The sequence below is a fragment of the Pholis gunnellus genome (assembly GCF_910591455.1).
Source record: "Pholis gunnellus genome assembly, chromosome: 15".
Classification (NCBI taxonomy): Eukaryota; Metazoa; Chordata; class Actinopteri; order Perciformes; family Pholidae; genus Pholis; species Pholis gunnellus.
The window spans coordinates 14,457,547-14,482,033 of record NC_136542.1 but is presented as its reverse complement, the minus strand read 5'-3'; the positions used below and the strand labels follow the sequence as shown (position 1 = coordinate 14,482,033).

The following is a 24,487-nucleotide window of genomic DNA, read 5'->3' as shown; positions in this document are numbered from 1 at the left end:
GGTAATCTGCTTGGTCACACTCCAGCTCTCCCGCGGGACTGCAGGGATTAAACCCGGCGCAGGATATAGCGTCCACCGAAGGCGTGACTGTGCCGGGAATTTCCATGTAATTGTGAACGAAGCACCGTGAGCTCTCTTTCTCCTCCCCTCCACCATGCTATAAATACCAGCAAGACTCCCCGAAGGCACCAAGTGCTCGAGAAGCAGGCAGGAAACCGAGACTGAGCCACAAGGACGCGAGAAGGGACAAAAAAAAAAGGAATGACGTCCTCCTTGTCCTCTTTTCCTCTTGTCCCTCCTTGATTGGTTTCCAGAGTATGAGTAGCATGAAAAGTAGGTGAAGTGGATGATAACGTGTGCATCTTATAAGATAACACTGGAAATGTCTTTCTCCTGGCCTGTTTGAGCAACAGGAAGTGGGATTTCTGAGCACTTAGAGCCGGTTTGTTTTTCTTAAAGAAGCCACCAACTGCTCACAACTCATAACACTTTATATGAAGGGTTATGGCTAAAAAAAGACACACTTTTGTATTCACTTCCGATCAGAAGTTAACTTGAAGTTCAAAGTTAGGAGGGACATTAAAAAACTGATCTTACTCTGACTCTTGCCCTTCAGAAACTTGATGACTTCTATCTGGTTCTTTACAAAACTCCCATGACTTCCATGGTGTCTTTTACAGCCAAGATTATTTGTGTTTTTAAGAAAAATGCAGCTAATACATATTTTCAGTTCACCATAGGGTGTCAATTTAGTCATGGCCTAGGTTTACAATAATACTAGCGATTTTGTCAATTTATGTTACATGATATTTGTTGTGATTGTAGATAAATATATTCGGTGCTATCTGTTTTTTGTCATTTGCCTCCGCAATGATCCAACTTTATCATCTGATGAAATCTGAATGGCACCTCAAAAGCCTTTAGAAAGCATAAATGACTCTTATGAAAACACTTAGAATTTCAGGGTTGAGCTCTCACTCATTTTAAAAAGTGGGTTAGTACACTGTCTGTCCTTGAAGAAGCACTTTGGCGCGGCACCAATCCTTCAGAAAGTGAATCATTTTTGTCAGATCGGAGCAGGACTCTCATAGGAAAGCTTAGCATTAACCCAGTCCCACAGCCACTCTGTCTTTCCTTTGTCAGCCGAGGCAAATGTAGCCCACAACTAGAACATTTGGAATGGTAGTACATCACGGCTGATAAGTTCCCTCGATGTAGCACACGAACCTCTTCAGTTAGAATTGGCTTGGCATCTCACACCCCTCCCAGTAAAGTCGAATACATTCTCATGGAAACTTCCAGTAACTCCCATCTTTGGGGCTTTTAGCTCGTCCGCCGAATTGGGGGAAAAAAATGCAGATTGTCCCAATGGGACTTCTTGTTCTAAACCACTCCCCGGGAGGTGTGCTGAAGCCCCAGTCTGTCACAAGGGCCAAAAACCACAGTGTCCGCCCAGGCTATTGAGAGTGTATGGCAGGCGGCCGTGACATGGGGCTCAACAGCTGTCCAAAAAGGGCTGAGAGAGGTCGCTGACTGCGGCCTTGTTCATCCGGAGCAAACTGAGCCGAGAGGAAGGAAGCTGCAGGACGCCGTTCCCAGCGATTCTTTCCACAGCGTTGTAGGCGGTCGCTCGTGAGAGGGAAGAAACATGGAAATGTGTCTTTCCCTGGTTGCAAGGTCTCAGAAGTATTATATATGCGTTCACACACGCATACACACATGTACTGTGCACCATACGTATCCTCCTGTGTTCGTTAGCAGACATCCTTTCTTCCTGAACGCTTCCCTATTACAGCCCCAAAACCCTTGACAGGTGTCAGCCGTACTCAGCTCACCGACTCACCAAAGCCTGCCCAGAAATAATCCTCTTCTTCTTTTCCCATCTCCCACAGTAGATTTCATCACAATTTCTGGACAAATTCAACCGAAGCTGCTGACTTTTATGGGAAAGACTTTTATTTTGATTCAATATAAATCCTATCTTGGGGCTTGGGGGGGGGGGCATGAGTTTTTACCCGCTAACTTCTGTCTGTATGTTTCCCCCCCCCCCCCACACCCTCTGCTGCTTCCTCTCGCTCCCTCCCACTGTTGGACTTGCAGGCTTATGTCATGTGGAAAGTGTCTTCACTGAAGCAGCTCGAGGACACTGAGAAGCCATTTCCATTTTGGTAGACGCCCCCCCCCCCCGCCCTCTCTTGTGGAATATTGTCATTCAACTTTCCCTCGTCTGAGCGTGCAGAAAAGCCTTCAGGTTTTAAAGGGACTTGATCCCCTTTTCCAGACATATTCACAGAGGATTAAGCAGTGAGGCCCAACTAAAGCACCCTTAATCAAATCAAAATAAATAGCCCCCTCCACAATAGAGGATACCACATTTTCCTTTCTATCTTGCGGGGGATTTGTCCCAGGGAGGGAATCTCACAGTCAAAAGGCCCAGCGCCTGCAGAGGGAATACAATGTGATGTGCTCTGTGTGTGGGGCTGCACTGCCTTCACATGTACAGTAGGTGCGTGTTAGTGGGCCTAAATGTGTGGTCTTTGACAGCATGGTGATTCTCTCTCAGCTCTTACTGCAGCTGGCGTTGGAGTCGAGCTTTGCTCTTAGAGCCAAAATGGAAGGGGTTTAAGTGTACCTTAGGAAAGCTTCTGGCATCGCGGCCGTGTGGCCCTCCAGGGCAGCAGGAAAGCATTTACTGCAGATTACAGCTCCTTTCAAGTGTTTCACAAAGTCAGCCTTAAGATTGACAATTGTTCCCATGGCCATCCAGCAAACCTGCAGCTGTGAAAAATGTCGGCACACCGCACACCATATAGTTTTTTACGGCCTCCTCAGGAGGTTAAAGAGCTTATGAATCAGAATTTAGTTTTGCTCTTTACATTCCACGTCTGTCACAAGATTATTTTCTTGAGGGATGGAATTGTTGTATGTGTCACCGTTGCCGGTATAACGGTAACAGCTGACAAGCGCTTGATGAACTCCCATTTCCCTCAAATGAAGTGATTCATAGCACCCTTCTGAGACTACAGTATTTCACTGCAGCCATTTTGTGTCATTCTCGTAAGCAATCTATCAAATTCAAGTGAGATGTTGAAAGTCTCAAGTGACAACCAGTCATGTTTTACGTTTGAAATGACACAGTCTGTGTAATACCAACATTTTCAATGATTTTAGGCTCATTCGCATGTTGTCTTCTTTCCAGGCAACTATCCTCGGCCCTCCAACTATGGTGGGCCTGCCAGCACCAGCTACAGCGGCCCCGGCCCCGGCATGACCAACAGCCTGGGGATGAACGCAAGCAGCCCCATGCACGGCCAGGGGCCCGGCCAGCCCATACCTGTAGGGCGCAGCCACGGCCCGGGCAGCCAGAACAGGGCGTACCCGCCCATGGCTCCCAGCTCCCCCAGCATGCCCCAGCCAGCTGGGCCCGGGATGGGCCCTCCTTCTTTGGGTAATTCTAACCGCAAGGCCCAGGAGGCAGCAGCAGCTGCCATGCCGGGATCTGCCAACTCAACACACAACAGGTGAGAGCACAGCATGGACTCAGCTCTAATGCCTTTAGTAAATCCTGTTGGGTTTTTTTTAGAGATGAACATGTGTATCTGTTTTGCTTTTCGTTGCTTCTCACCTAAGTTTCTATATAGACAGCATATATACAAATGTGTGTGTGTATATTTGCATATAATTCATTGCTGCTGCTGCTGCTCCTGTGCCATAATTGTCCTAAAGTGATCTTGACAAAGGAGATTATTGTGTAAATATTATATTGCGGCGCCATTCAAACAGAAATGGCCCCAAAGTCCTTTGTGGGACTAAGCCTTTTTTTTATTTCACCTGGAAATAGTGCAATGCTAGCAAGCTCCTCTATCTCACATCGGGGTCATCTGTGGGGAGGAGTGCTGAAAAAGCACCACAGAGAGTTTCTGCGCCACAGAGTTTGCTTTTTTTTTCCAAACAGTCTTTTCAGATGTGAAGGCAAGAGTCGTTCTCAGGGGCTCCACGCTTCTATGAGCCATTTGCGGAGCTATCCCTATTTTCACACATCTCATAAAGTGCCTGACATTTTGATAGCTGGCACTATACACCAAGTGCCATTTGTTGCAGAAAGAGAGATATTGGTCTGTGAGCAGACTGTATGGGTTGAATACTGCACTGTCAAAACATAAAAGAGGAAAAAGCAAACCTTAGGTTTAACTGTGAAGACACCAGAGACAGAGGTGACACCGAGCACCTTATCACAACTACAAAGCACTTTGATGCTATAATGGTAGGCTATATGAGTTAAGGGATATTATTTTTCCGTCAGGGCTGGAGCTGTGAATATATGAGTGTTGGTAGCGTCGGAGACCAGGGCTGTTGTGGGATTGTGTGGGCAGTAAACTTTTCCTGAACCCTGCCGGGGGAACTTGTGGAAACATGGCCGTCTTCTGAGAGGAAGGGTGGATTTATGCGCTTCCTCCGATCGGTGCGGGTTTCGCCGAACGTTGGCGTTCTCCCGGCCGAGGTGGCGCATCGTCAATGTTCGTTCCCGTTTCCGATGGTGCGTGAGTCAGACTGGAGACTGTGAGCTTGTGATGATATTTCAAGTGAAGTGTCTCTTTTTGTCGGGGGGGTCCTTTTGACGCCGATCTACAGGCGGCCTCCATATGCGAGGTCCCCGGTCCAGATGCAGCCACCCCGACCCGCCTCCGCCCACTGGCCCTCACCCCAACCCGCCTCTGTCCGTCCACCACCTTCCCCTCCACTCAGACCTCACCATCCACCCATCCCACCACCCTCACATTCACAGCACTATAGGTAGGTCCACCACCCTCATAACACGTGTATGTGCACGCCTTATATACCGCCTATGTGTGTTTGTGTGTCGTGTGACTAAACTGAAGGGACTTTTTTTCAGGCTAAACAGACCTGAAAGGGATCAGGGTGATATTTCTCACGAGCTCCCTCTCGGAGCAAATCAAGAGGAGTCATCATTGTAATTGCCATCATCACCTTCAGCATCATCACTGTAGTCATCATTATCATCATCAGCACGTCTTAGTCGCTCTAATGGCAGCAACGAGTGAGCACAGACAGTATGATGCATGGACACACAGACACACTCGCTGAGCTTCAGATTGTCGTGTGCACTGCGTTGGCATTTTGCGGTGTGGCTGACAGTATGTGTGATTAATTACGTGCATCAGGGGGGCCCAGTGCACACACACATACACACACACACAGCAATGCAAATGCTGGCCCAGCCATTAAGGGATGGCTGGGCTGTCAATAAGAAGTGGCATGACATGATCCCCACTGCTGGGACCAATCAGACTGACTGTCAGTCTCTCCTCACATTCACCGAGACACCAGAGAGGCGCTGCTGGAGGAGAGGGCTCTCTCTCTCTCTCTCTCTCTCTCTCTCTCTCTCTCTCTCTCTCTCTCTCTCTCTCTCTCTCTCTCCTGTGCTGTTTCTTTACATATCTGTCTCAAAAGAGTGTTTTGTGTCTTCATGTATTTCTCCTCTCAGTGATCCATTTTGATTCGCTGTCGACTGTGAAAACATCCCTGGGTTTCTTGTCTTTGTTCGGTGTGTTATCTTCATCTTTGGCACGTCGCTGTCATTATTGGGTGGGTTTTTTTGTGTGTGTTTTACTGCATTGCAAAGGTCATATTTGAAGCAAAAAGTCCAGCACAATGGCGGCTTTTTCTTTTGATTTTCCTTTGGAAATCTGTTTTTTTCCCTCTCTGCTCAGCTACATTGGCTGTTGCTGCACATGCTCACGCTAACGTCCAAATGTGTTTATTCAAAACAAACATTGCAGTTAAGGAAAGAACATTCAGACGGTTGATTTTTATAACAACAAAAGACTTTCATAAACTAGCTGCCTGCTGTAAAAACAATCTGCCAACTAGGTGAGACTATTTGTTTTCAAAGCATATCAGTGTTCGAAAATCTCAATCATTTGTCATTTTGCTACCGTCGTCTTTATTCAGAATATTGATTTATTTTTTTTTCTTCCTACAATTAGGAATTAGTCTCCTGGCAGACAGTTGTTTTGACTGATTTGAAACAAAAACAGACTCTAACTGGTAGTTAAGATGGACATTTTTGGAGAATACTTGAGTTTCTGTGCTGCCCTCAGAGTTGTTCCTGTCTGCTGTCGCTCATTCTACCTCTTTCATCCCTCCCCGTCTGCATCTGTTCTCTCTCCTCCCACCTGTTTCACTCTTTTTACCAACTCTCCCAACTGTATCGCCCTCTCCGTCTCCATGCAGCTCTGTTATCCTACCCAGGCTGTTTTATCTCCCTCAGTCTTTCTTCCTCCCAATTTGCTTTTTGTTCTCCGCTGTCTCCAGCACAGCCTTGTTATGTTTTTCTTCCTCAGATCCCACTTTAGAACATCTGAGGGAGATCAGGAGAAAATTGGCCTCCGAAAACCTGCAGTTAAAGGCTCCAGTTCCCCGTTTGCTCTCCAGATCTCAGTGCAACATTCTGAAACATTCAGACCTAGTTCCTCTCCGTCTGAGAAACAAGTTGTTAGTCGTAGCACATGTCTAGTTTCACTCTTTGATGCACCAACCCTGAGTGAACTGCCACAGCCGCCCGCTCCCGACCTTCCAAATCAGGGGCTAGTTAGCACCGATGTCATTGGCTGGTCTCTTCTTTTCTTCATTTTCTTGAACACGTCCCTTTATTAAGTCTCCACCAATAATCTCCCTCCATCTCCACCTCTCATCCCCAATCTCCATCCAACCCTGACTCACACACACCCTCACACGCTGGTAGACACACTCCAACTTCATTACGCTGAGTGAAAAGAATGCCAAATGAGCAGAGGAGGGCCACTTCTGGTCTCCCATGGCTGCAGGCGTGGGTCGTGATTAAATCTTCAGAAAGTGTGGCAAAAGTGGGGTTTTTTTCTCTCAAGTTTTTCGACTGGATTATTGGTTAATCAGTTGGATCGGTGGTTTCGGAGAAACAGTGTTAGCCTAGAGAGTTTTGGGCACCCTGTTGCTCTACTAAAAGTTAACGTGAGCGGTGAAATACGTCTTTTATTTTAACGACAAAGTCAGAAAATCTTGCGGAATTTTTGAAATCTAGGTTCATTCTTAATTTCAGAAATAGATGGTGGTATTTCTTGAAATTAAATTTGAGGGAAAATGGCATCAATTTTATGAAAAGTTGACTCTTTGGGCGTTCTAGGCTGCCAGTTGTCAGTATGATGAGCGTCAAAAGTCTGACATGACATGTTCAAATAACACGGACGGTGTCATGCCTGTCAGTGTGGAGGAGGTACACGTTTGTTTGGAAGAAAGGTGCGGTACAACATTTTTTTAAGAGGCTGTGGATTGATGTACGGGAATTATTTTTGGAAAAGAGAAGAGAACTGAAAGTATTAAAAGGTATTAGCTTTTCTTGGCAGCAGCTTCTGAGGACAGAATTGGCTTTTCAAATGACTTTCCAGCGCTGCCGGCGACACTCCACAAAAAGTTCCTGGAGCTGTAGGAACGGGCTCTGTCGAAAAAAATAAGCACTTAGTAGAAGAAGAGCAAAGCTCGAAAAAAAAAAAAAAAGAGCCGTAAATCAAAGGGAAATTGAAGGGAGAAAAATGTTGGAAGAGGGAAGAAGAGAGGAGAGGAGAGTGCTCCAAGGCAAATCCTCGCCAAATAATTCATTTCTGACCTCCTTAGTAAGTAAATTTGCTAAATAAATAAGAGCAACGCTTGAATGTCAAGAACGAGTGATGCTGCCTGTGGTGCTTTGTCGCTCGCAGTCTTGGCAGTGTTACGCAGCGCTCTGCTTTCATTAGATGGGCAAAATAAATGGCTTCTCCTCCATCCATCCTGAGCTGTTTGATGTTGGGGAGGGAGGGGAGGGAGAAGGGAAGAGTAGCTTTTCTCTGGATTTAATATGTTAAAAGCTGTCCTTTTATTATTTTGTGTGGGGGGGTTATTCTGCCCCCCCTCCCTCCCTCCCTCCTGTGTACAATTTTGTGTGTGTGCGCGGTGAGTTGAGTCAGGAGTTTGGAGGAGCTATGAGCCCAAGCTGCCCTGAGAACAGATTGGGTCCATATATAATTCATGGCCTCCAGCCGATCCACTCCATCCTTCCATCCAGCAGCCTCTCTCTGGCTCTTTTTTCTCTCACTTTCTTCTTCACACTCTTACACACACACACACACACACACACACAATGCCAAGGGATCGATAGGGAGGGACGCTCAGCCATCACACACACTCCTGCAGTCCCAGCGCTTCTGCTGTCTCGTCCAGTTAGCAGCGCTGGGAGGCATCAGCGCGGCCTGTCACCACGAATGAAGGACAAAGGCGCTGCCACTTCTAGAGAGACACACCGTCAGCTGGTTGGCTGGCACCTCGTAACCATGGCATCCCCTTGGCAACAGCGCCCACCCCGCGCATGAACACAAGGACACGCTCAAACACACACTGTCACACACACACACACACACACACACACACTCTGCCCACGGTGCGAAAGTGGCCTTCTCCGATGCCCTTCACACATGTGGACTGAATAGCAAAAAGAGAGAGATGGCTCTGTGTGTGTGTGTGTGTGTGTGTGTGTGTGTGTGTGTGTGTGTGTATGTGTGTGTGTGTGTGTGTGTGTGTGTCTCTTTAGAATTAGGGGAAAAAAACAAGGGGGAGAGTGAAGGACAGCCAGGGTAGAGTATTTAAATAGAATGAATAGAAAAACAATGTTAGTTGTCACTTTGAAGTGGTAAAAAAAACGACAATGTCTGTTTCTATTAATGCATTTCAACTGTGAGAGGTGATAGCCTTTCTGTCTGGACAGGCCGAACAAACCGGAGTCCCAAAGCTGAATTTTCTTACATCTTCCCTGTATTGTGGTGTCAAAACTCTCACGCAAACTTTTCTATAAAAAAAAAAAAAAAAAAAAAAGGCAAAAAACTCTGAGAGAGCGTTTCCCTGTGCTGTTTCTATCTGTCTCCCTCCTCGGGCCACTCCTAAACAACAAACTGAGAGTGCACTGGCCTGATGGTGTTAGTATAGATGTTTCCATGTTTCTTACTGTGTGTGTGTGTGTGTGTGCGTGCGCGTGTGTGTTCCCTCGGCTCAGTCTCATGGAACAGCGATTACCTCCAGCTCTGGGGCCCTGAGCTGAAGATACGCCCCCCCATCGGTCCACCAGGGACACATACACACACACACCACTCAGGCTTCCTCTTGCCTTAATTTCCCTCCCTGCTTCACTCTTTCCCTCCACCTCCCTTCTTTTTTTCTTCCTCTCCCTCTACATCTATCCCTCCTCTCTCTCGTCCTTCACTCACTCTTTCTCTCTCTCTGCGGCAACAGGATGGGTTTTTTTTTTTTTTCCCCGGCACCAAGGTGCCTGAGAGCAAGATGAATGCACTGTGCCGTTTTTTTTTTTCCCTCCCCCCTTACGATAGCGGCACATGCATATATTAAGTGTGATTAAACGCTGTGCAATGCCTCCATCAAGTGCTTTCTAATGGGCTTTTTTATGACATGAATTAGTCATAATGGGAGAGTGCCACAGTTGAAAACCTCCAACCACTGTTGTTGTTGTTGTTGTTTTGGGTATTTCACCATTCACATGAGAGCCTCTGCTTAAGCTGGGTGAGGGGCGTTTTTACAGTATGGATCAATGAGGTTCTCTGGCATTTCCAAACTTTTTTTGGCCTTTCTGGCTCATCAGCGCTCTCTTTTCTGGGAGTTTGCGTGCGGCATACATTTTTCACTTGCGGGGGAAAGTTGCAACCATCAAAAGGTACATTTATTTCTGTGTCTTGATTCACACAAAGCTTTTTAGGTAACACGTAGGCAGCAAACGAAGGAGTCTATATTTCCCCCATTATATGGAAATGGGGCCAGATAAGCGTGGATCTGGTGTGAGCTTGTTTCTTTGCCATGGAGCTCCCCTGTGCACCTCGGCCCCCATAGAGGGATTACATATGTATCATCAGCCGTGCTCTATGACTAATTACATCTGTGAGATGAGATTATGGGGAGGTTTACCAAGCCAATCCCTCCTCTTAGGCTATGTGTATCGCTTCCAACATGAGGTATTACACTATGTGTCTGTGTGAGAGTGTGAAAGAGAGAAAGATGCCAGTTAGGAGGGAATTGACTGACATAAATCCGGATTGAATGTTTCTTTTCGTCCACATAAAATGTTGTTGCATTTTGGGCCAAATGCACCTCCTTGTGGTCTGCCGTTGCCCAACATTGTCTCTCTGATGTCTTCCTTCCTTCCTGCTTTACTTTCATCCTTTCTCCCTTTAAATCCGCCCTTGCTACCATTCACTTCCTTAGATGTCTGCCCTTCCCACCTCTCCTTTTTTACTGTCTTCCTTTCTTTTTGTTTCATCCCGCATGCTCAGTCTGCCTTCCTTTCCTCTCTTATGTGTTCAGTCGTTTAGGCCTCTGTCTCTCTTCATCTCACATGTTTGTTTGTTTCTCTCTCATTCTCTCTCCCCCTTTTCTCCCGGCGTTCTTTTATGCGGTTGTCCAGGAGATAATCTTGAGACAGCAGGAGATAGACCAAATTGTTCCAAACACGGTGTTCCCTTTCAGCCCCCATGTCACTGGCATTGGCCTGCCTGGCATGCAACGATAGATGTTGCCTTCAGTCTCACACACACACACACACACACACACACACACACACACACATGGATGGCCAGCATTCAGCAGGTTGCAGATAAGCCCCTCTGATGTCACTTGCAACACCATGTGATGAGCCGCCTGAGAGAGAGAGAGAGAGAGAGAGAAAGAGAGAGAGAAGGGAGGCTTAGGGAGGGAGATTGACTTCTGCTGTCACCATGGCAACAAATAACATGATCCTCTCCAAAAGCACACCTTAATTAGTTAAATTATGACTTGTGGGAGAGGGAGGAAGAGAGGGGAAGAGGCAGGGGAGGGGGGGATTTGTAGAGGAGAAGAGCAAAGAGAGGATGGGAGTTTTTTCTCCCTTGATGCTGCATGCTCATCTTCAACCTTTCAGAAGAGCGGTTTGTTTGATCAGGGATATGTTGTGTACGGCGCTTTCATTGTGACTTTCAGATATACATGCTGCTCAGTTTTTACGACAACAATAAAGCAGTGTGGCAGTGACGGACTGCCAAATATCATCTTTGTACAATTTTGTGACTTCTGTTCTTCGGCAGCTTTCACTGTGACCCACTTATCTCTCCGCAGCCTGTCATTACATTGTGAATCTAAACCGGATTCATCTCTACCGCTCCTACTAACGTCGTTCTCCTCTTTCTGTGGTAGGCAGGGCAGCTATCAAGGCCCCGGCCTAAGCCAGGCGGGCCCCATGGCCACCACTGTCCCCAACAGCCAGCCAACGGGAAACAACAGCTCAGCCATGGGCAACGCACAAGGTCCAGCCTACAATATGCCGCCTTCAGGTATACTTGCTGAATGCCAACCAGCAGAGTAATGGTCTTTGTTGTCAATTGTACACTGAGCCACTCAAGATTAACCAACTCGGGACTCATTCAGAGACAGATAGAGAGAGGGAGGACTAAAAGGGGCAGAAGATTCTAAAAGGCTAAGAATTCAAGAGTTACCTTGTGAGCTCTTACTTCTTCTGTGGAGCTGGCCCTCCAGTGAGCAAAGATTAATGCGGTGCATCCCTTCTTCTTTCAGCCCTTCACCCAGCTGCATTGTTGCTAAATGCATCTCGGCTCTGTGGCTCCTGAAGTGAAAGGCACCTTTTATTGAAACGCAAATATCAGAATGCGTGACATTTGGAAAACTTCAAACGAATTAGAGCGCCAAGGTTCCTCAAAACTCATCTGGTTTGCCCCTGGGCACGGTAAAAAGCCATTAGTTTTCCCACCGTGCCGCAGCACACAAGGGAAAAATAAAGAGGGGAGCCTTGTATTCAAGGACCCCTTCTTTCTGTTAATAAGAAATATGCAGCTGGCACTGTGAAAATCAGTCTTTAAGGACCTCAGCTCTTCTTCAATTAGAAACTTCGTGAAGGTACTCAAATGTCTTTGAAAACAGGAACAAGTCAGCCAACATCTCCTTCCCTTTCTGTTGGCACTTTGAATATGTGAGGTCGTCTAAGAATGTGCAGTCAGCGAGGTTGAGAGAGCGCACCGGCTCACTTTAGTGGAGTCTTATCTCTTTCTCTGTCTATATCTTCCTTAAGAAGCAGTCTTTTAATGCTTTTTTTTCTCTAAACGCTTTTTTAAGTTTCTTTCACAATCTTCTCTTGGAGATGAATGGCTGGACAGACTTTAGAGGCCCCTTGAGAACACAGAAAGAAGAACATAATATTTAAACCATTTTACATGTCTGACTTTGTCTGTGACATCAAACAAACAATTATCAAGCAGCTTTTAGCACAAACAAAGAGGCCACTGTTCATTTTAGGGAGTTCAATCATACTGAATTGACTCTAATACAAAAACACGGCAAGTATACATCTTCATTACATTGTGGTGAAAGCGTACCGGCTGGGAGAAAGCTTTATTATCTTATATATTTATGCTATTTATGGCCAAAGGACAAAGCTTACCTGCCCACACATGTCTCTCGCGATATGTTTTTATGTTTTTAATGTTTCCTCCTTCTTGTTGAAGGAGCCATGGGAATGTCGGGAGACGGGATGATGAGCCCAGATGGGAAATCGAAAACGGACGTAAAAGACGACGGCGGCCCGGCCAACGAGCCTCACAAACCAAAGGTACCTCCTTGACCTTTTTCCTCTTGCCATCCTTCTTTGCAATTCCCTCTCTTCCTCTCTTTCTTGATCTTGCTCTCCTAATGAAGCAAACCACATCTGATCAGCATAAGCTGCCTCAGCACAGTGGGCTGTTTCTCTGTTGTTTTCTCGCCATATTTAATGATTTGTTTAACATTTACCATTCCTAATGTTTTCCTCGCTTTGTTTTTTGCCCCCAGCCCTCTCTTCTTGCTGATGTTTTGTCAGCCCGAGTTGCAAAAAAGAGAGAGAGCGAGAGAGAGAGAAAGAGAGGGCTGGGCATCTGCAGTACACGCACATGCGTGTACACACTTTCAAACACAACACAGACACACAGTGCATGTATACACACACACACACAACACATGCATATTTCTTCATTTATTTTATTTTACAAAAAGTCAAGAAGCCACACACTGGCCTCTACAGCAAGTCCACACACACACACACACACACACACACACACACATAGACACATGCACCATCCTTCTCCTAAACACTACTTCCTCAGTGCCTCACACATACACACAAACACACACACGTCCCAATACACAATGCTGACTTCTCATTTTGCCCTACAATTGCAGCTCGGCTTGGCTCAGCACAGCAACAACAGAACTCTGCTCTTTGCTCTTTTCTACCCCCTCCCCTTGTTTTTGCTTAACAGCCCCTCTCTCACACACACATACACACACACACACACACACACACACACACACAGGCGTGCACAAACAGACTCACACGCCTCCATCACATCCACTACACGTCTTTTCCCTCCAAATCCCTGTCTTTTCTTTTGCTGATTGCGGTAGTAGGGCCTTTTGAATTATTTAAGGGAGTCAGAGCAGCCAGAAAGACCCCGAGTGCTCCCAAAAGAGATGATCTGTCTGCCAAGAGAAAGAGAGAGAGAGTGAGAAAGAGAGAGAGAGAGGGAGAAAGAGAGAGATAGGGAGAGGGAGAAAGATAAGGTTTTGCTGACATGAGCATTCTGTACACAGACCAGAAGCACTTGTCAAGCTGTTGTTCTCTCTTTCGCAGTCTCTTTTACACACACACACACACACATAAATGTATGTGAACCTACACAAGGCTCACACACTAATGTGAGCTAACATGGAGTGATTTACACAAAGTGAAGCGCACACACATTTATAGACACAGACTCATCATACTGATCTACATGCATTTTATATCTCTAGTATGCAAACGCATGCATTTATGCATGCAGACACAATAGCAGTAAGACATGCTAAATCTTTCACACACACACTTGCCGTACTTTGGCTATAGGACTATTTTAGACAAAAAGTAACTAAGTACATGTATGCAAGTACTGCACTCAAGTATCATTTTAAGGTGCTTGTACTTTACATGAGTAATTCCATTTTATGCTACGTTACATTTATAATCTACATTTCACAGGAAAAAATTGACCAGCCACAATGCAAGAATAATTATAACATAATAATATGCATCATTCTGAAATGGTACTTTTCTTATAACAACTTTTCTTTTGCTACTTTAAGCATACGTTGATGCTAATGCTTTTGTGCTTTTACTTAGGATATTACTTGTATTACTACTAGTATTCCTAAATCGTGGTATTGCTACTTTCACTTCGGTAAAAGATCTGAGTACTTTTTCTACCACTGATATTTACAGCCTACAAAAAGATATTCTAGACCCACTTAGACACATGGCGGTAGAAGTATTTAGTTACTTTATTTAAGTAAAAGCAGCAATGTCCCAAAGTAAGAAAAAAAGACTCAATTACAGGTAAAGTAAAAAAGCATGTACTTGAGTATCAAAATGAAGTGTTCATTATGGAAAGTTGACCCGTATATAGTTTTATTGTTGGTGTGTGATGCTTTAAAATGTAAGCAGAATTGTAATTCACTTTAATTGACTTTATATAGCTTTATAAGAGTATGTGAAGTATTCTATAACAAAGCATCAGATTTTATAACTTGGTCCTATATTACAGATGGAAATTGTATTCTAAGAAACTAATTAGTGACTCTAGCTGTCCAATAAATGTAATGGAGTAAAAAAGTACAATATTCCCCTTTAAAATGTGAGGTACAAGTATAAATAAAAAATACTCAAGTGGAATGGAAATACCTCAAAATTATACTTAAGTACTCTGTGTACTTTCCACCTCTGGTTCCAAACTCATGCATATCAACACAATGTTGGTATGTTGGTGCACACACACACATATGGACTCATTTTGGGTCATCTACCGTTGCAAACTTGCGCTATGACCACATTCTTGTTGTGTGGGCAGTAGTAGAACACACCGTTGTGCTATACTGATAGCAAGGAGGTGGGTGATGGATGCCTCTTTACAAAGAAAATGAAAGTCCTCTTCTTCTCTCCACTCCTCACCAGCTACAGGACGGCTACAGCAACAATAACAGCAGCAGTAGCTCCCAGCAGTGTGTGTCCCAGCCAACCACGCCAGGCAGTGCCCTGCCCGTGCCCTCCCCCCTCTCACCCAGCCCAGCCAGCCTGTCCTCGTACCACGGAGACGACAGCGACAGCATCAGCAGCCCCCCCTGGCCCCTCAAGACGCCCTCCAGTCCTGTAAGCGCGAGAAGCTCAAACGCTATTGGATGGATGGATGTGTGCATTTACTGAATAAGTACAGGAATTACGTGAATACATATAGACGCAGAAACCAAACCAAGCGACTTAGCGATCAGTGAAACAATGTGGATTCCTCTTTATGGACAATATCGTCCGCATAAGCTGTTAGTTTGATTGATTCATGTATGACTGAAGGATTATTGTGTAATTACATGATCAAAAGCTGGTTCTTAGACCCCAGAAGTCTATTTGAACCTGGATTGAAGCCAGACATGACTGCGAGAGATTAAACTTTGTCCTCCAATTTGAATTTGAGGGATATGAATGTGCTGTGAATGAACTTTGAAGTAAACACAGGCTGCACACTGAACAGAGTGCTCTAAAGAAGTGTTTGTTTTTGCTTGGTCATTCAACCAAGGGCCTACTTCAGGATGTGTAAATATGGGATGAAACTTTAATGATCCTCATGGGGAGAGTGGGTTTTTGTAGCAGAAAACAGCAATAGGATACAGCAAAGAACAATAATCGGCAGAATAAAATCTTTGTATCAGAAGAATGTATATACTGAGCAGGACTTCCTCAAATTTGCATTTTTAGAGTGATGTAAATGATGTGTCCACAGAACATGAATGAACATTTTTGGAAAAACCACATATAGTTTACATTTTATCTATATGATAAACATGTGTACAACAGGAATGTAGTGTATAAAAGGTCACTTTCCTACATTTATTTTACCGTAAGCCATCTGCATCTCTCACCAGAAAGCCAACCCGAACTCCTCCTCCCTCAGTGGGGAGCGAATCACGCGGCTGTTTGAGCTGGGCGTGGAGCCGGAGAGGCGGGTTTGGGTGGAGCGATACCTGACCTTCATGGAGGAAAGGGGCTCGCCAGTTACCCAGCTTCCCGCTGTGGCCAAGAAGCCGCTGGACCTCTGGAAGCTCTACATAGCGGTTCGGGAGATTGGAGGCCTCGCCATGGTAACGTTTAAGGAACACACTCAATGTTGTTGGGAAAATGTTCGATTAGATTCAACTGTACTGCCATTGGACAGGAGTACAGATACTGAGATAACAGACAGCTCAGTTCAAAGAAATAATCTGCGCAGAACCTCTACAGGGAACTTGTATGATTCTGCCCTTGTGCATCATCTATTTAATATTCTCCAGCAACGTGCAGTGAAGCAGCATGGCATATGGTGAGCTAGTAAAATGTTGAGAGATGTACTCAAGAGAATGAAATAAATCTCGGGGAACCCGTATTCCTGAAAATATCACAATACTTGTGTTCTGGGAGAACTCCACGTGTCAAACCGCGTGTGATAAAAATGTACAACGTATATAAAGCTTTACACACTAACGGTAGCAGGATTTACAGGAAACGGCAAACACTACACTACCATCAGAATGTGGACAACATCACACCTTTTATTCCAAAGCCATGGGCATTTTCATGCTGCTGTAATAGCTTCCACACTTGGAACCCTTCACAGGTTTGCTCTCATTCAGCCACAATAGGGAGGTGAGTGAGGTCGGTCTCTTATGTTGGGCCTGACTCGCAGTCAGTGTTCCAGTTCAGTTGGATGGATCAGGTCAGGGCACTGTGCAGGCCAGTCATGTTATCCACACTGAAATCTGGTAAAACCATTTCTTCATAGACCTTGTTATGCCTTCGACATTGTCATGCTCAAACAGGAAATTAGCTTCCCCAAACTCTGGAAGTGTACTTCTGTCTGAAATGTTTTTTTTATGTTGTAGTATTGGGTTTTTCCCCTAATTGGAACTGAGGACCAATTAGCTGTGGTCAGGGGTGTCCACATACTTGTGGCCGTATAACGTCGTACTTTTTTGCTTCAAGATTAAAAAGTATGTGCAGTGCTCAAGATTGACCTACAGCTCTGTGGTTATATATTACGTAGAAAGATATCAAGTGCACAGCCTTGGAATTAATTAGATTAAATTCAGCAGGCTGTGGTCTACCGTACTCCAGGCAAAATGACAAGTGTGTGGCTGATGCTACGGGGATCCATTACTAAAGAAAGAAAGGGCATGAGCACAGTTGTGCACGATCATTGTGATCAGTGATCCTCATTTGACTAATTAATGTCTTGTGTTCCCCTTCCCGACCCTCAACCACTCAGGTAAACAAGAATAAGAAGTGGCGCGAGCTGTCCACCACCTTGAACGTGGGCACATCCAGCACCTCCGCCAGCTCGCTCAAGAAGCAGTACATCCAGTATCTGTTTGCCTATGAGTGTAAGATGGAGAGGGGAGAAGAGCCGCCGGCAGACAGCAGCAGCAGTGGCAGCAGCGTGGCTGGAGGGGACAGCAGGAAGCAGGTCAAGATCCAGCCACCCTCACCTGGTAAGGCCTGATAACAGACTCGGTCACTGTTTTTTTGGGGGTTTTTTCACCTCTCCACTCCCCCATCTGTCGACAGCCAGACAACAGGTGTTGCTGATCAAACTACAGGTGTCAGAAACCTTCAGAGGACTGAAGAGTGATCTGTATTCATGACAATGCGGCGCACGACATCGCCACAATAAAGGTTTTGCCGCTGAGTCAGAAACACGGTAGTGATGGTAGCTGCCACGCTAGTTTCTTGGAGGACGGGGAACTGGCAGACATATTAGTTGCAGGTTGCGTAGTTTTCAAAAGTCAACTCATTCGGCCTAAACAAACAGTGCCATTTGATTTAGCAGCTTATTAGCTATTGAATAAAAGGTGATGTTATTGTTGCGAGCTATGTTATGCTGTGCACATCAGAAGATTTAAAATAGTGATTCATTTAATTCACTTTCACAACGTTCAGTTTCATGGCCAGCCAGTGTGTGCTGCATTCTGAAAAATAGCACACATGAATACATGAACACACCTTAAAACCCAGGAGACATTTGTGGACGTTAGCACTGTTTTGATGAGATGGTTCTTAGTTTAATGAAGTTGAGCTACGATACCATCAGCGCTTGCACCACAAACCTGGGACTCGCCTTTATTTGATTACAGTGCTTTAGAGGTTAAGTAATATTGCTTTGGCACAGCACCACAACACAAAGGGTACTTTTTGTTTGCGTGTACTGCCTTTTCACACCGAATGTCTCTGTACACAATTATGACGCGAGAATCAGGAGAGAAGAGGGAAAGAGTTGGAGTGATATAGAGCGGTAAGGTCATGTCTCTAATTTGCAGCGGAGATGAGAAAAGTGACCCTGGCTTTTAAATAGAACATCAGAGCATCTCACCTGCCTGAGACACTGCAGATTGCTTTTCCTGGTGGGTGAAAAAGAGCATCTGCCTTCATTTGCATATACACACACATACGTACAGTACACCTAAGCCACACACACACACACATATATATAAACGATTCATATTCCCTCTTGCTCATAACACTTTATAATTCTCAATTTAGCCCCCTCTCATCTATTCAACGGGAACTAACCACGCCAATTTCACAGAATCTCATTTTGCCCACATCGGCTGATGGGACCACGGTACACATAATCAGAGGTAGCGCCTGTGTTGTGAAAGATGGAAAGGTCAATACTTGAGATGTTTGGACGGCCTGTTGGAGTGTAAAGTGCTTATGCTGCAACACTTGATTGAAGTGAGATCTGCTGCATCATTTTTAAATCACCTGCTCGTGTAAAAAAGGGTGTTCCTCATGAGATTTGAACCTCTACAGCTAGTACCGCAATACTGATGGCAGACAAGAACATGAAAAAAACATGTGCGAAAGTGGATTTAAAACATACTTATTTTCAAGGGTCATTTCATAGTTTTCATTCTTTCCATTAAACTCACCAAGTTAACCGCTGACATCAGGGGACACAGCAACATTGGTAACAAGAAGTCCCGACGGGGCAAGAAACACAAGCAGTCGAGTCTGTCATAAATCTTCGGATTAGCTAAAACTGAACTAAAAAGAGACGACATACGAGGCAAACAGTAAAATGATCACCCAAACTACCTGTTGTTAACCTCCATCACAGTTTACAGCTTAACATGTGTACTGTAGCTGTGAAAGAATCAGCCATGACCTGTGCGATGACAGATTATTACTGTGGTTGAATCAATCAAATGATTCTGTATTGTCGGCATTGCGTTCCCAGATTTTAGCAGTTATTTTAAACTGTACAATATTATCATGACCTACAGAAACGATGGTCAAAGCTGTCACAATACGACCGAAGTGGTAATAAACCATAATTTTCCTTTAAAGGTGGGGTCTCTCTGTTGTGAAAAGTGCTGAATACCAAGCTTGAAAAAAACCCATTTCCTTTTCATGCCTGTTTGGATCTAGTATCTCTGCTTTCCTGCTCCAAAGTGCAAACTGCCCTACTGACACCCTGCCAGCTTATATAGACTGACAGCCCAGTGATGTCACTGAGGGAGCTTGTCCGGCGGGCTGGTGGGGGTGGCGGGTTGCAGAGGGTTTGTGTGTAGTTGTGATGGTGGGGGGGGGGGGGATGTGGGGAGTGATTAATGAGGACTGGAATGTAGAACGTAAACAAACTCGACCTCGCCGTCACCTTTCATTCACAAAACTGGCTCGGCTGACTGACTTCCCCCCACCCACCCACCCCAACCACCACCACCACCACCACCGCCGCCCCTCTGGATTATGTCACCCACTGACACACACACACACACAGCCTCTCGTGCACACACATCAAACGTCAGCCCCATGGCTTTTGCACACGCACTTTTTCTTCCCCTCATCGCCTGCTCTGTCATTCGTCTCTCCCTCTAAATGTGGAGCAGAGGGCAGCTGAGTTCACGCTCTCCTCCACCTCCCCTCCATCTTCATAACCCCACTGCTTGGTATTATGTATCTTGTCTGTCTGCCCGCCTGCTCTTGAGGAATGGTAAACCTGTTAACCCTCGCTAACCCCACCATTCTTTGCACTTCTCCGTGTGTGGGTGTGTGTGTGTGTGTGCGCGCGTGTTCGTCTGAAGCAGGCATATCCCAAGAAGTGAAGAATCCCTAATGCTCGCTGCCCCTTGCTTGCCCTCTCTTCTACCTCTGCTCATCATCATGGCATAACTCCCCCCGCTCTCTCTCTCTCTCTCTCTCTCTCTCTCTCTCTCTCTCTCCTACTCCTATGATGTAGAGGCAGGGGGTATTATTGAATAATTCAGAATTAGCATGAATCTTTAAAGCTTGAGTCTTTCTTTTTTTTTTTTTCTGTGGAAACGTGCGGTGCAGGGAAAGGCCACCGAGGCTGTTCCAGAGAAAGTCTTCTTACACTAAATGCTCATTAGAATACTTTCATAGTCTCTCATCTCCGTCTTTGTCATCTTTTAGCCGGAACGGTCCACATTTTCTATTAAACCTGCTTCTGGGAATTTGTATCCCTTGGTTTTATCTGGTTGGGGGTTCTTTGTGTGTTGGGCTCTTGTTTCTTGGCACTCTTAGAATGTTCCAGTCATCTGAACTGAGAAATTCACAGAAATATGGTGTCGTAATAAGAGAGCACACTAACCCAGTTTTAACCTCAGTTGGAGTCTCTGTGTGGGGGGGATTGTCTTTTTTTCTAGAAGAAAGTTACAAGCATGTGCTTTCTCAAGCTCCTCGCTCATATTTAGGGGATGCTTGCTGAAGTATTAGCTTGCACATAATTGTGTACACTATATATTCTTCAAATACATGCGTGGCCCCCAGCTTCGCCCTCCGCATGAACCCGTCATCTAATCTATGGCACAACTAAAAACAGCCAGATAAACCATCTTTAAACTGCTTCCAAATAAAGAGCGGTGCTGCTTTTCACTGGCCCCTCTTAAACAGTCCGTCCGTACCCATCTTCACTGCCGTCATGTAGGCTGTTTGCTTGAGCTCAGGCCTCATGAAGGGTAACACTGTCAGTGCTTTGGCCTTAAGTCCAAAAGTTATCTCTCTAATACAGCACCTCGCTGCAGCGAAAAGCCCAGTTTGGCCGCTCTGACTCAAACCGGCTTCAAGATCCTATCTGAAGACACGGGAGCCCTGCGGTCTGAACGTGTTGCAGTTTTTTACTGTGGATCCTGTGAATCGTCCAGCTGTGATGATAATAAAAAGGATACTTGTGTCTTCCAGCTAATTCGGGCGGCTCCCTCCAAGGTCCACAGACGCCCCAGTCCTCTGGCAGCAGCTCGACAGCGGAGGCAGTAGGGGATCTGAAACCCCCCACACCTGCCACCACCCCCCTGGGACAGGTCACACCACTGGCCCCCAACAGGTACCACACAGACACACTGCACTATTAATAATACTACTGCAGTACTGAGGTGCTGCTGCTACTATTACTACTTACACTCATACTATTGCTGCCTCTACCACTTCTGCCACTGTAGTAGTAGTAGTTCTTTATTTTCTGTGATCCATTTTGTAAAAGCAAACTGCAGTGTGATATTTGTGTCAGTTAGCACAAATTGTTCCTTGTGTATGAACAAGGATTGTCTGTTGATAAATGGTATAAACCTAAATTGTGAAAAACTATGGTGTACTGAAGCAGGATTTATCAAAAAGACAAACAATTTTATATGGACCGTTATGTTCTTCTTAAGTGATTTAGGTGAGATTGAAGACAACATTTACATTATGTTTTGCTGCTCTGTATATGATATTTAAAGGCTTTCACTTTTTAATTTTGTAAAATGTTTCTCATCTGCAGCCTGGGAAAGTAGACAATGTTTTGTTTTGTTTTTGCTTTATTTGGGATATTATGTGTGCAAAGTTATATAACATAACAGTGGTGGAAGTTCTCTAAATAAATCCTTAAGTTTTTGAGGTGCTTGTTCTTTACTTTAATATTTTTCTATTTTATGCGACTTTTTACTTTTTACTCCACAACATATATTTGACAGTTACTACTTACGTTTAAGATCAAGGTTTTACATACAAACTATAGTACAGTTCATAAAATATGATGAATTGTTAGAGATTACACGAACAGTATTTAAAGTCGTTTCAATTATTTTTACTTTAACCAACTACAACATAAAGTCCTGTGTACAGGTCTACAGTAATGCATCTGTAATAATAAGCCAATAATATATTATCATACAAGGAGTACCTTTAGTTTTAATAGGTGCATTTTGCTGCTGATAATTCTTTATTTTAACCTGAGTTCTTTTTAATCCACTACTGACCACAAACTACGACCACAACAACTCTTTAATGTAATATATTATGTACATTATACAAAAATTAAACATCCATCATTGAAACCATTTAAAACAGGGTTTTTTCCCCTTAAAAATAAGAGCATAGAGCTCCTTCACAGCACACATATCAATGTTTTCAGTGTGTGCAATCCATGGCTGCTCCTCTCTCACACAGCTTCCATCTTCTCCCCTCTCTCCCTCTCTCTCTCTCCCTCTCTCTCCCTCCTCTCCCTCCCTCCTTGTCCAGGAGCAGTGTGAGCATACAGGACCCCTTCTCGGAGGTGAGCGACCCGGCCTTCCAGAAGCGGGCTGCCTCCCTGCCCCCCTCAGCCCCTTACCAGCAGGGCCTCAGCATGCCTGACATGATGATGAGGATGCAGTACGACGCCAAGGACCCCTTCGCCGGGATGAGGAAGAGTAAGTGAGGCACACGCTGTGACACCCTTTTTCCCAAACAACAAGCCCCAGACCTGTTTTCCCCCATTTTGAGACGTATGTGAAGAAACAGTTTTTCAAGCCGACAGAACCATTTCAACAAACTATTTTGCATTTTTGCACTATTTTGACTTTAAATTAGTATATTTAAAATGTAAAACTTCATCTTAAAAACTTACATGGCTCTTTGTCAAAATTATTCTTTTGTCTTTCTCGTTGGTCTAATTCATTGTCTAGTCAGGACAGATGTGTGTGTGTTGTGTGTGTGTTTTACTACAGGAATTATGAAAGGAGATGAGAAGTGTTTGTTACGCCACACATCCCTTTACGGAAAACACACCAGCTCGTCTGATGTTCTTGTAGCTTAGCATTTGTCTCATCCTAACTTTGTTCATCCTTTTCATCCTCCCCGTATTCAACCTTTCATCCTTCCCATCCTGCTGAGAAGCACCTGTTTCGACCAACTCGTGCGGTTTAGTTTTCAGAACAAACAGTAGTTTTTTTAGAAAGGATGGGGGCTCCTCTGAAGGCTGGAGAGAATGGAGTCTGAATGAATAATATGGTGGATGTTAGCTGCATAACAACAGTTGCAGCCTCAGAACAATAGATTTAATCATGTGAAGTGGTGAATATTGATGGAGCAATGCTGCCACCTGGTGGTTAGTAGGACACTATTAGTTAGACAATTTATTTTAGCTTGTTGCCTGTAAAGATCTTTTTTTTTTCCTTTTTCATTTTGTCCATGTTGATTCATTCACTGTTATATAAGATAGTCGGATGCATTTACCTCATTTGTTTTCCTCCTACGCAGTGGCAGGAGCTGATCCCTACATACCAGGCCAGATGCCCGGCGGTGGCATGCAGGACATGTATGGTCGACCCCCGTCAGCCTTGAGCATGAGCCAACGGTCGCAGTATCCATATGGGCCGGGCTACGACAGGAGGTAGGCACACAAATCAGCAGAAGAGGGTGGTGAACCTGTCGTATCTCATTATATCTTTGGCATTTCCCTAACATGAGCCCGAAGGGCCACTATAGTTGGGACAGTTCAAAACATGTGTTGTCAGAAGCATTAAGACTTTGCTGTTGTTTGATCCTCAGACCGGACCATGTCATGGGGATGGAGGGGAACATGGGTCCCCCTGGGAGTCAGAACAACATGGGACCTTCGAACAGTGAGGGCAGCATGTACTCTCCCAGTAGATACCCGTCACAGCAGAGGTCAGCACCCATGTGTGTAGAAGAGTCTGTTAGAGTACACTTGTGGAAAGTCAAAGCAATAACTAAATGACATGTATTCATGTTACTTTGCTAATCATTTTTGAACCAGCGAGCGACTTATTCCTCTTCTCCCCTCCGTTCTGTTTCAGACACGATGGCTACAGTCAGCAGTATCCCAGCATGCCATACGGGATGCATCCATCTGGGATGTACCCTCAGCAACAGGTGAGAGAGAGAGAGATGTAAATAAAGCAGTTCTACACAGTTTACTGTGACTTCATGTATTGGAGGAACACAATATATGACAGCCTAGTAAAACTTTCAAAGACTAAACCCATTTTGAACAGGAAATGTCCTAAGAGTCTGATAGTTTAGCCTACAAATAATGTACTG

The 24,487-nt window shown here is 44.9% G+C and overlaps 1 protein-coding gene across 5 annotated transcripts in view; it reads left to right on the top strand.

Moving 5' to 3' along the window:
• The window catches only part of arid1b (AT-rich interactive domain 1B), a 161,784-nt gene that overhangs the window by 132,525 nt on the left and 4,772 nt on the right, over positions 1 to 24,487 (top strand). For 2 of the 5 annotated variants that reach the window (XM_079174870.1, XM_079174869.1), the window contains exons 8-19: positions 3,200 to 3,521; positions 4,633 to 4,794; positions 11,260 to 11,396; positions 12,582 to 12,685; positions 15,095 to 15,289; positions 16,057 to 16,272; positions 17,433 to 17,655; positions 21,368 to 21,509; positions 22,685 to 22,854; positions 23,684 to 23,816; positions 23,975 to 24,094; positions 24,244 to 24,319. In XM_079174870.1, the coding sequence (XP_079030996.1) occupies positions 3,200 to 3,521; positions 4,633 to 4,794; positions 11,260 to 11,396; positions 12,582 to 12,685; positions 15,095 to 15,289; positions 16,057 to 16,272; positions 17,433 to 17,655; positions 21,368 to 21,509; positions 22,685 to 22,854; positions 23,684 to 23,816; positions 23,975 to 24,094; positions 24,244 to 24,319 (2,000 nt within the window). The remainder of the gene's footprint in view (positions 1 to 3,199; positions 3,522 to 4,632; positions 4,795 to 11,259; positions 11,397 to 12,581; positions 12,686 to 15,094; positions 15,290 to 16,056; positions 16,273 to 17,432; positions 17,656 to 21,367; positions 21,510 to 22,684; positions 22,855 to 23,683; positions 23,817 to 23,974; positions 24,095 to 24,243; positions 24,320 to 24,487) is intronic. The other 3 variants (XM_079174873.1, XM_079174872.1, XM_079174871.1) reach the window with 2 other exon arrangements.